This window comes from Sphaerodactylus townsendi, linkage group LG03 (assembly GCF_021028975.2).
Source record: "Sphaerodactylus townsendi isolate TG3544 linkage group LG03, MPM_Stown_v2.3, whole genome shotgun sequence".
NCBI lineage: Eukaryota > Metazoa > Chordata > Lepidosauria > Squamata > Sphaerodactylidae > Sphaerodactylus > Sphaerodactylus townsendi.
In genome coordinates, this window is record NC_059427.1 from 16,010,823 (window position 1) to 16,023,245 (window position 12,423).

General features: G+C 49.7%; 1 protein-coding gene across 2 annotated transcripts in view; it reads right to left on the reverse strand.

The window, feature by feature from the left end:
• Positions 1 to 8,852, reverse strand: part of PPP1R18 (protein phosphatase 1 regulatory subunit 18) — a 66,132-nt gene extending 57,280 nt beyond the window's left edge. The window contains exons 1-3 of one of the 2 annotated variants that reach the window (XM_048489652.1): positions 7,545 to 8,852; positions 6,608 to 6,707; positions 4,377 to 6,068 (exon numbers count right to left, since the gene is read on the reverse strand). In XM_048489652.1, the coding sequence (XP_048345609.1) occupies positions 4,377 to 6,020 (1,644 nt within the window). In that variant the 5' untranslated portion in view covers positions 6,021 to 6,068; positions 6,608 to 6,707; positions 7,545 to 8,852. The remainder of the gene's footprint in view (positions 1 to 4,376; positions 6,069 to 6,607; positions 6,708 to 7,544) is intronic. The other variant, XM_048489651.1, reaches the window with a different exon arrangement.
• Between the last annotated feature and the right edge of the window lie 3,571 nt (positions 8,853 to 12,423).

The following is a 12,423-nucleotide window of genomic DNA, read 5'->3' on the forward strand; positions in this document are numbered from 1 at the left end:
CAGGTGGCACGCCAAAGAGTTGCTCGGGGCTGCTGATGTGACACTATCACAGCTCTGAAACAGACATCAGACAGACTGACCTCCATGTTTTAAACTGCTCCCAGCACTTTTCAAGGAGACAACCTCAGACATGTCAGGACTCACTTCCTCCCTTTCATGTATAAGACCCAGGTTTGTCTGGCCCTCCTCCCAACTAGATGTTCAGCAGAGATCTGGACCTGGGTCTCTGATGAACATGTAAAAAGCCTCCAAGAAGGGCCAGTTTGGCGGGAAGAAGTGGGGGGGGGGGGCTTAACCTTTTTCCTGCCCGATCTTCCCCTCCTGTGCCCTCCTTTAATTCGTTTTTCTTCTAGCTTAGGCCCCTTCCGCACCCGCAAAATAATGCGTTTTCAAACCACTTTCACAACTGTTTGCAAGTGGATTTTGCCATTCCGCACAGCTTCAAAGAGCACTGAAAGCAGTTTGAAAGTGCATGATTCTGCATGTGCGGAATGAGCCTTAGAAAAATACTTATGTAGGAATTGTACCTAGGAAAGAGCAGCCTGAGGGAACTGTGGCACCTCTGTCACTGTCCAGAAATATTTCTTTTTGAGAACTTCTAGTGTTGCTCTATGAAAAATGTATTCTCTAGTGTGTGTGTGTGTGTGTGTGTGTGTGTGTGTGTGTGTGTGTGTGTGTGTGTGTGAAAGAGAGAGAGAATCCATAACTCTGAAGTTATGGATAGTGATATACCTTTGTTTGCCTGAAAGATGTCTTTTTTTACCTACGTTTTAATTTTATATGTAACAATACATGTCAGACCTTGGTATATGTTGACGTTCACCAGGAATTCTTAAGATTTCAAGAAAGCCAGCAGGAAATGCTAGAAATGTTTGAATCCTGCAGCTTGTCTTTCATGCACGACACATGTCAAAAAACGATCTGGAGGATGCAAACAAAGTAAGTGGCATTTTGACTGTTAAGTGATGCAAATAAGGAAGCCATTTGGATATTTATTGAAGGCTTTCAGTTAGCTTTGAGCCTTCCTGGCAAAAATCAGAACTTCCTGACACTATCCTCTAGGCCTCTACAAATGTTAGCAATTGCCAGCATCTGATGAAGGGAGGGTTGAAAGCTTATACTCCAAAATTCTTGTTGTTCTCTTAGGTCCATGGTGGCGAACCTTTGGCACTCCAGAGAAAAATTGGCCATGCTGGCAGGGGCTGATGGGAATTGTAGTCCATAACATCTGGAGTGCCAAAGGTTCGCTGAGCCAGCATGGTGTAGTGGTTAAGGTGTCCAACTAGGACCTGGTAAACCAAGGTTTGAATCCACACTCTACTATGGGGACTTGCCGGGTGATCTTGGGCCAGTCACAGACTCTCAGCCTTGACCCCAGCGAGTATTTGGATGGGAGACCTCCAAGGAGTACCGGGACTGTGATGCAAAGGAAGGCACTGGCAAACAACCTCTGAATGTCTCTTGCCTTGAAAGCTTATGGGGTTGCCATAAGTCAGCTATTACTTGACAGCAAAAAAAAGAGAGGTGCTGTTGGATTTGAGTAACTGTTCTACTGAAGACCCCTGCAGCTATCCTCTGAAATTACCAGTAAGGCCCCTTCTGCACATGCGGAATAATGCACTTTCAATCCACTTTCAATCCACTTTGCAGCTGAATTTTACTGTGCAAACAATTGTGAAAGTGGGTTGAAAGTCCATTATTCTGCATGTGTGTAAGGGGCCTACGCATCAGCATTTACCACATTTTGGATACATACTACAACAAAAGATTTAAAGGCAGCCTTTGACATTGCAATATTTAAAAAAATGGATTCAGACCATTGGGTTGGAACAGGGCAAAGGGACATCTCTTATCCTGAGACAGAAGCATCTGTTCATCCACACTCATAAGAACATAAGAACAAGCCAGCTGGATCAGACCAGAGTCCATCTAGTCCAGCTCTCTGCTACTCGCAGTGGCCCACCAGGTGCCTTTGGGAGCTCACATGCAGGATGTGAAAGCAATGGCCTTCTGCGGTTGTTGCTCCTGAGCACCTGGTCTGTTAAGGCATTTGCAATCTGAGATCAAGGAGGATCAAGATTGGTAGCCATAAATCGACTTCTCCTCCATAAATCTGTCCAAGCCCCCTTTAAAGCTATCCAGGTTAGTGGCCATCACCACCTCCAGTGGCTGCATATTCCAAACACCAATCACACGTTGCGTGAAGAAGTGTTTCCTTTTATTAGTCCTAATTCTTCCCCCCAGCATTTTCAATGAATGCCCCCTGGTTCTAGCATTGTGAGAAAGAGAGAAAAATTTCTCTCTGTCAACATTTTCTACCCCATGCATAATTTTATAGACTTCAATCATATCCCCCCTCAGACGTCTCCTCTCCAAACTAAAGAGTCCCAAACGCTGTAGCCTCTCCTCATAGGGAAGGTGCTCCAGTCCCCCAGTCATCCTTGTTGCCCTTCTCTGTACTTTTTCTATCTCCTCAATATCCTTTTTGAGATGTGGCGACCAGAACTGGTCAGTTTTATTATCAATTCAAAAAAATTGCAGTTTTATTATCAATTCCTTGTCCTTTATTATCAATTCCTTTATTATCAATTCCTTTCCTAATGATCCCCAGCATAGAGTTTGCCTTGTCACACATCCTGGGCAAAATTCACACAGCAGGGCGGGCAAGCAGGGAGCAGGTGCATTGGAGAAAAGTGATTACAGAGTACAAGACAACCTACAGACATAACCTTTCACGTGCAGAGTCCTTAACAAGGGAGTTTTTGAGTGGATCCTTTCGGGAGTTCACAAAGAAAAACAACACCTGTTGAAATTTTAGCTCAACAGACAATTGCAGGTGAACCACACCTATATTATTGATCTCGCTTTGAACTAAGACAGGTTTCACATTTTTTAAAATGTGTTCCTAAAATCTGGCCTGCACAAGAGGGGGCCTGGGTCGTAATCGGGCCTCCTGGAGCATCATTTGTAAGTACCACTTACAGGTGGCCATTTTCACTTGTCAGTCTTAGATAAGAGCCTGTGGAATCAATGTGAGCTTGGCGCAGCAGAGTAGCTGAGAGAACGAACTGCAGTCAGAGGAGGTCTCTGATTTTAAATCTCTTTTCTGCCATGAACCTGCTAGGTAGCTTTTGACAAACTGCCTTGGGGACCCAATTTGGAAAAGTGGCACGGAAACGTGTTAAATAAAATAAAGCCGCTCTTTCTCTGCCTCTCATCTGCAACATGCACAGCCCTACTGAACGAGGTTGTTGTAGGGATTACAACAAATGGTGCGCTGCTTGAACAATTAATGACCATGTAAAAGTTAACTGTTACTATTACACTAAAACCAAAAGTAATGGGAAAGGGCTATGAAAAAGGTGCATTTGTGATCACTTAGATTAGGTTTCTGTTCTATGTTTTGGCCCACGTTCCACAGCCTTCAGGCTGAAATACAGGAAGGCGCTGCAAAGGTGCTTTTTTGGTGACCACTGAAAATGCGCCCACTCTTAAACAGCAGCTGTAGGTCAAAGGTCAACTGCAGCTGACCTTCAGTTTCGGGACAGCCTAAAGTTCTCCTTGGGCTGCAACAGAAGTCTTCTGGGGGTAGTGAAAGAGTGACAGTGGGGTGAGAAAAGCAGTGGAGGAAAAAACTCAAAAGCAAATAAAGGCAAACCAAAAAGGGGGAAGAGGTCCCTTTGGCAAGTGGGCGTTTTCTCTCACCATCAGCTGGACGAAAGCTGTTCACTGTTTTGCCTTACATGGCTATGATGAGCACAACTACTGTTTATACAACCCTTCTCTTTGCAGAGAAGTGTGCAGCTCTGCAGCAATTATAAAAGCAATATAAAGAACCAACAGGAGTCACCCTAACGAAAGCCACAATGATGCCCTCTGGCTAGCATTCCGGGCTTGCCCCCGAGAGACCCGGGTTCGAATCCCACGCGTCCTATATTTTCTTGGCTTCATTTAGCCATTCAGTAAAACGGGAATGTCAGGAAGCTACCTTACAAAGACAAGGCGAGTGAAGGCATTTTGTTCACAGAGATACGTGATGGTAAATCACATATTGGGTGCATGAGTGCTGAAGCTCACCAGGTTTGTTGCCCATCCACTCGTTTGGTCTGCATTTCAATGCTGCTAAGTTGTGTCCCAAGTCACAAACATGCCACTTATGTGCCAGTATCATCAAAGGCACAAAGGCACGAAAGAGAAAAACGTAAAAGAAATCGGGAGGGGGAGAAGCAAAGGGAAGAGCAAACAAAATTGGGGGGTGGGGGTGGGGGACAGGAAATATGCAGACTTTCTGCGGAAACAAATGAGACATGCTCAAAAGGCGGGAAACAGCTGGAGAGTCTGAGGCAGAATGAAACATAGCAGACAAATGCATGTACCTTTTTCCGATGCGGGTCGTTCTTTGCGAGACAGGACCTTTGCAGCGAGAGGTAGCCTCCGATCACCTGGATCTCCTCAGCGGTGGGATAGCGTTTCTTCACAGGTGCCACCGCTGTGGGAGCGTTACTCTCGATGCCGTTCTCCACCGCAGTGACAGGTGTCACGGGAGCCTTCCGAGGGTTGATGGTGATGGTGTTGCCGCTGCGGCGCTGCACGGCCGGGTGGGGGGACGAGGCACGAACCAAGCCCCCCATCCTGACATCCTCCTTGGCACTGCTGTTCCCGCTGCGTTTCATGGCCTCAGCCTCGGGTGGATCCTCCGCCTCTGGGGGAAGCGGCTCACAGCTGAGCGAGGAGCAGGAAGTGGGGGCCGGGGGCTTGTGTGAAGAAGGAGCAGGGCTGGTTTCCTGCTTGAGTTCTGGGGGTGGGGGTGGGGAGGCCAAGGCCCGTCGCGGCACCACCACAAAGGAGTTCCGGGAGTGCAGCCGTAGATTAGCCAAGGCCTTGCCCTGGACGTCGTCGTCAGCAACCGGCGCTGGTGGTGGTGCTGGACGGAACTCAAACGTAGCCTCAGAATCAATGTTGTCCGGTCTAGACCCTCTCTCGGGGGAAGCAGCCTCTCTGCCCCACGTTCTGCTTGTCGGCGAGCGTCTTGGGGGGCTGTCCGGCCAGGCCTCACCACTGCTCGATTTGGCTTCAAATTGGCTGCGGTAAGATGCCACCGTGAAGGGCACCGGTGAGGTGAGGCCCGGCAGGTCACGGGGAGGACTGGGCGTCCGGTCCCGGCGCTGCCTGGTCGGGCTGGGGTCTGCCAGCACACGGCCACCCTTCCTGGCCCCATAGGTACCCTCTGTCAAGTTCTCAGTGCTCACGGATCTCACTGGGCGTGGCAGCACCGGTCCACCACCATCCTCCTGGCTGAACCTGCTCAGCAATTTGCTCACCCGCCCGCGCCGCTGCTCCGGCGGCAGCGAGGACCGGTACTCCGCCTTACCGACCGAATCAAGGTCCTCCACGCTACGGCTCAAGGCCGACTTGACGATGAAGACCTCCCCAGCGCGGATCTCAGTGACGCTGCCACCGCGACGGGCCAGCAACTCATTGAGGGACTCCACGCTGCCCGATTTGGACTCCGTAGAGCGCCGGTCACAGCCCAGCTGAGCCGGTGGCGCCCCGGGGACTGACTCAATGATGATGACATTATCCGCCCGCAGCGTGCGGACGCCGGGGATCTGTCCATACAGATCCACGATCTGCTTGGCTTTAGCACTGGCGAGTTCGCTCTCTGACGGGGCCGACTCCTTGTGGCGCCGCTTCTCCAGCTGAATGAAGGGGTTCTGGTGGACCGGGCCGATCTTCTCCTGCAACACGGAGCTCTCCAGATCCCCCTCCTGGGAGGGTTGAGGGGTAGCAGGAGCGGGGGCCACCCCACTTTCTACCCCTCCCGGCCCACTGGACTCTGAGAAAGAAGCGTTAGAGCCTTGCTTGGCACGGCGTCTTTCGATTATCTCTCGTTTCCAAGCGGGCATTTTCGCCATGCGGTCCTGTTGCTCCCTTTCCCGCCGCAGGGCCTCTTCCTCCTCTTTGCGGCGCCGTTCCAGTAACTGGAGCTTCCACTCCGGCAGCGCCTGGGACGAAGACATCTTCACGTGGAATAGTGTGCGCGTGCAGAAGGAAACAGGAGGAAAAACCTGGGAAAGACACAGGGTGGTGGTTGTTGTTTTCTTCCAAAGAAGAATAAGTTACGAAGCAGCGGGGAGAAGAGTGGGAAACGAAGTCGGCAAAGGGAGCAAACAAGAGGAAGGGATACAGAGATGAGAGGAGATGTCAAAACACCGAGGGGAGAAGAGACAGTGAGTGGGAAAGAATCTTGGAAAGGAAGAAAAAGAAACAGGAAGAGAAAAAATTAAACAAACCGGGTGGAGAAGTGGAAAGGGGATTGGAGGAGAGGTGTGGGGGGAAAGAGGGAGAAAGAAAGGGAAAGAGAAGAAGGGGGTCAAGAGCTCTGGGAAAGGACAGCAGGGAAGGGGAGGGATAGCGCTAGAGACAGGAGGAAGAAGGGAGGGAAGGAAGGAAGGAAAATGTAAGGATTGGAGAAGGGAGGAGATTCAGGAGGTGGAATGGAGAGGTCTGGCTGCTCAGGAAGAGAAAGCGAGAGGACGAGAAAAAAAAGGAAGAAAAGCCCTCCCTTGGGCTCCGCCTGGAACTCGCCCCCCCCCCCTCCACTCACCCTTTCCGCACACGTCACGCACACTCCCTCTCACACCCCAGGGAGGTGACAGCTCCACACGTGGGGCTCCGCACCAGGAACCCGGGCATCCGAATGCAGGCTGGGGCGTGTGCGTGAGAAGAGAAAGAGAGGAAGGATCTAAGGATTAGTCGTCTCTAGGTGTGCTTTAAAGTATCCCCCTTGTCTGCAATATCAGCTATGAGGGTGTGATGGGGAAAGGAAGAAGGGAGAATGCTGAATTTATCTCAAGGCATTCTAGTTTTCCGGTGAATGCAATACGGGAGGAGTGGGGAGGAGTTACTAGATTAGCTAAATGCTGGTTTATGAGTATTTTGCAGCACAATGGTATGCAGAGGCATTCCAATCTGAGCCCAGTGGCTGAGTAACTTTGCATAGGATTGCACTGAGATAGTCTAGGATCTGGGGTAATCTGACCCAACGAGTAGGAATTGATTTTAAGGAGAAGACGGTTCATCCAGATTACTTAATCTAGACCAAAACCAAGGAGATGTCATGCTTTCAAGATAAGAAAAGGAAACCCAGATCCCAAAACCTCAAGGAAATGGCAGATCTAAGTGGAATGAACCAATGGTGAGGATAACTCATGTTTGACAGCTATTTCCCTCCTACCCCAATTAATATTTGACCCACAGAGTGGGGGGCATTTATTTTAACCAAACCTGAAATAGGAAACGGTTTGGGATTAGAAAGCTACATCAGAGTCATCAACCAGAAGGCGGGGGGGGGGGGGGCTGTTAAAATTAATGCTGCCTGTATGCCAAATTGTTTTGATATGGTGAAGAAGGGTGAAATATGGATGTGTGTTAATAAATCCCCAATGGATCACATTTCCGCCTGATGACAGAACCCAATCAGACCATGGTTGGGGGCAGGAAAACATAGGGCTGTGCAGAAGATGAATGAGAGTAAAATTTACCGGAGTCCGAATGTCAAGCAATTTCCGGAGTTCAAGGGTCTGTAGGATCAATAGCAGCAAACCACGGTAGGAGGGTGACTTAAGGCCGCCTTATGAAGTTCCCATCTGGGTCAGCACCCAGGATCATAGAGGAAGCAGCGCAGTTGCATCAGGCAAAGCAGCGGGGAAGACAAGACTCAAATCAGCTCAGCTGGAACTCAGAAATAATGCCAGTGGATGGTTGGGGGACCAAGAATTCCTTCTATCCCGGGGAATCCCAAACATCCAGATGTCTGGGAGAAAGAAGATCTTAAAAAAAAAAAATCCTTTTAAAATCAGTAGTGGGTGTGTTCGGTTAACTCGTTAAAACCCAGGCGGCCAAAGACGGAACAGCAGTTCGAAGGAATCTTTTGATCGGTGGAAATTATAGATCCCAATAACCGGAGGGAACCCGAGCACCGACGAGATGGGACCAGAGATCAACAGCTTTGGGCGGCGGCGGGGACAAACGGGGTGGTGGTTCTCGAGATCAAAGACTGTCTTTCCCTCTTCCTCTTTTTGCTCCCCGGATGAGCGGATGCTGGTCGAATAAAAGGGGCGCCACTCCGGATTCGCACCCCGATATGGATTCTTCGCAGAGGCTCCGGCATAAATGAGGGTGGAAAAAGCGGAGGGCGGAGGGCGGAGGGCGGGGGGGGGGGAGAATCCAGTCCTCGGAACTGGGTGGAGGGAGGAAAAGAAGATCCTTTCAAGCCAGCTTGGTCTTGGAGGTCCGGAGCAGGCGGCGGGCGGGATCCCTCGCTTGGCCCATGCCTGCTGGGAGCGTGGCGGGTTGCAAGCTGCTCCTTGTGGGTCGCGTTGGCGGCGGCAATTCAGCCTGAGCAATCTTTCCGCTGAGCCCAGGGAGGGGATCCGGGTAGATCTGGTCTGGGCTGCGGCTGGAGAGCAACGTTTGCTCAGTTCCCTTTCCCCCCCATCTCCTTTCTTCTTCTTCTTCTTTTAAAAAAGAAAAGATTTCTTCTCCCGCCGCTTTCCAAGAAGAAGTTTTCGAAATCGGAGAGGAGGAGATGGCGGAGGGAGGGAGGGAGGGGGGGGAAATCTGTTATCTACCTAACCCATCCGCTGCTTTTAATCCTCGGCCGAGCTGCACTCCGCCCCCATTTCTGAAATCCTTTAACCTGAGGGTGGAGAAAGGAGGAAATAGGGAGACAGGAAAGGGGGGGGGGAGAGAGGAAGAGAGAAAGGAGAAAGGACAGGGGGAGGGAAAGATCCAGGGAGGGGGAGAGAGGAAGGGAAGCTGGGGGTCTTTGTGTATAAACAGGAGGGGTGGACAATGCAAAGGGGCGGGGCCCGGGCTGGCAGCAGATCTGGAGGGGGGGGGTCTGATGGGGTGGGCTGACTCAGGCAGAGGGGCGTGGTTTGTCCGGGATCCTGGGGGTCCGGCTGGGGAAGCAGCACAGTGCCGCCCATAGGAAGCCCCTACAAAAGAGGGCCCTCCCCATAAATCAGGGCCTGCTTAGCCTTGAAGCCTTGCAACTGACAGGTCTCCTAGAGAGGATTAGCTAGAGCAGAGGCTGTCTGCTCCCACGATGGAGTTCTTCCTCCTTGCTCTAGATAGCGTGTTCTATTTACCTGCATTTCAGTACTCTATCCCCAAAGGCATCCTCTCTACTACCCAAATGGGTGGGAGCGAAACGCCCGATTATTTTACTGGTTTATGTATTTCTTAGAAAGGACGACTGGCGTTTTTACAGCAAAGGTACAGAGGGTGAGCAGGGACTAGAGAAAAGCATCTGCCTATTTTTTTTTAAAAAATCATTCATCAAATCTATGTGTTTGCACCTTACTACGGTGTCTCAGGACTGCAGATCTGTGATTCTTATGTCATGGCTTGCATGCGTGTATATGAAGCATGTTTATATGAGGGATCTAGGGCAGTGATGGCGAACCAATGGCACGGGTGCCAGAGGTGGCACTCAGAGCCCTCTCTGTGAGCACGAGCAAACAGAGTAACCCCCCCACCCACACATCTAGGCTGGCCTGGACCGCTGGGCTTGATTATTAGCATTAAACCTAAGACCTAGTTTTGGGGAAGCAGTGTAGGTAACCCTGTTAAGCACTGTTAAACCCCACTGATTTTCATGCAAAGAACTAAAGCGCGATCCTTTACCTGGGAGTAAGCTGATTCACCCATTGGAAGAGTTGCACGGTTGCTTCAAAGCAAAGCCATCGACTACCACCAAGCTTGCTCCTGAGTAACGCACGCCTCGGAGCCAACCGTTTTTTTCCCTAAACTAAAACCTCAGTACTCAGATTAAATTGCTGTGTTGGCACTTTGTGATAAATAAGTGGGTTTTGGGTTGCAATTTGGGCATTTGGTCTTGAAAAGGTTCGCCATCGCTGATCTAGGGCATGAGAATCCACGCCTTGAGTCTTGTAGGATGTGGAGTTCTGCCCCACAGTGGCACACCTTGAAGCTTCTGTATCTTTTACAGTGCATGTCTTTGCCAGCAGAGACAGACAGGTGTGCCGCAGCATCTGATTTGATTTGATGACCAACCTGTTCTTCTGAGGACACAATCTGGAGAAACAATAGTTTCCAGTTAGCAAAGGTGTTGGACAAGGATGTATTTTATCTCCCTGTCTCTTCAATCTGTATGCAGAACATATAATAAGGAAAGATGGGTTAGATTTAGATGAATTTAGGTGAAAATTGAGTGGGGGGGGATATTGAGATAAGCCACTGATACTACTTTACTGGCAGAAAATAGCAAAGACTTCAGATGTTTACTGCTGAAAATTACAAGACAGTGCAAAGCAGGACTACTGCTGAACATCAAAAATGTTATGGAAGTTTTTACCCATTAAAAATTCCACACAAGGATGGCTAATAGCAAACTAGGTTTACTGACATGTCTGCAGACATGCCTGGGCGATTCCGCACACGAGTAAAATAGGTTCGACCCAGTTCCCTGAGAAGGGTACTAACCTAGGTCGAAGCCATTGTTGTTCCCCACTGCAACCAGCTTGATCCCAGCTCGGAGGGCGGAATCATCTGTGCCTCTTCACCACTCCATTCCGATTGGCTACTGTTCTACGGCCATGTTCCGTCTATCCCCACACACTTTATAAAAAAAACTGCCACAGGAATGGAGGGACGAAGGTGGCGTTTTTTGATTGGCCAGCTGTACGTATGCCCAAAACTGTGATTGGCTGAATGGGGGACTCCTGGCACCAGAGATTCCGCACTTTACTGGAATTGAGCTGAGTTTGAGCGTGGTTCCCTGAAAAAGTAGTCGGAAATTTGACCATTACACGGGGCGAAGCTGGTACCAAACCATGTCGATCCTAGTGGTTGTGCGGAGCACTTAGGTCGAACGCAGCTCGAACTTAGGTCGATAACGCAAGTGCGAAATCGACCATGGAGAGAGGAATACCGTGGTACCCACTCTCTGAAGTCTGAATCACAGTACAGCTCATTTTAAGGCGTTTCTGAACAGACCCTTCTGACCACTTCTGGCCAATCAGCAAAATACAATCAGCAAAATACATTTTAAAAAGAATACATCGTTTGACTTGGTTACGTATGGGTCTACTTATATTTTCTGTCCAGTAAGCATAATCAGCAAAAAGCCTAACCAGTTGGGTGAACCATCACTATATTCTTCAAACCCCTAGGTCACTGCTCACTGTTGCCCTCTCACTCATAAGCAAGTATCTGCTGGTTCTTGCAAAATAGCAAACGCGGTGGTTCCAATAGCACTCAGTCACTGATTTCCTGAGTGCAACCGCAAAATGTATTTTCAGCTATGAATATTTCTCAACTGCGGTCTTGCAGCCAGCATATCTTTATAATGTTTATATCAAAAAGACAAGAATAATGACTACTTGAGGGTGGATAATAAGGAAAGTGAAATTGTTGGAAAACTTCCATCCCTTGGCTCCGTCGTCAACCAAAAGGGAGACCGCAACCACTGGCGAAATGCCCATTGGGCAAGGTGGGCAGCTGCCCAGGGCATCACCTTGTGGGGGGCATCAAAATGCTGAGTTCGTTTTGGGGGATTTTTAGTGGTTTTCCATTTTTGGCCTGCAGGGGGCGCAGTTTTTAGGCTAGTGGCACCAAATTTTCAGCATATCATCAGGAGACTGTCCTTATGCTACTCCCCAAGTTTGGTGAGGTTTGGCTCAGGGAGTCCAAAGTTATGTACTTCCAAAGGGGGTGCCCCTATCCCCCATTGTTTCCAATGGGAGCTAACAGGAGATGGGGGCTACAGTTTTGAGGGTCCATAACTTTGGCCCCCCTGAACCAAACTGCACCAAACCTGGGGGGTATCATCAGGAGATGATGGCACCCTCAAAGTTTTGTGCAGTTTGGTTCAGGGGGTCCAAAGTTATGGACCCTCAAAGGGTAGCCCCCATCTCCTTAGCAAAAAATGGGGGATGGGGCACCCCCTTTGAGGGTCCATAACTTTGGACCCCCTAAACCAAACTGCACCAAACTTTGGGGGTACCATAAGGACAGTTTCCAGATGATACCCTGAAATTCTGGTGTCGATACATCCAAAAATGCACCCCCTGCAGGTACATCCCAGAAATTTGCCCAAGAATCTTCGTTCTGCATTGAGTTTTCTGTATTGCTGTCCATGGGGGTTGCAGGCTGGGGGGGGGGACATTCTGAAGGCACAGTCTCAAAACTTTCAGGGTCTCATCAGGCAAATGTCCTGATGATACCCCCCAGGTTTGGTGCAGTTTGGTTCAGGGGGGCCAAAGTTATGGACACTCAAAACTGTAGCCCCCATCTCCTATTAGCTCCCATTGGAAACAATGGGGGATGGGGCACCCCCTTTGGGAGTCCATAACTTTGGACTCCCTGAACCAAACCTCACCAAACTTGGGGAGT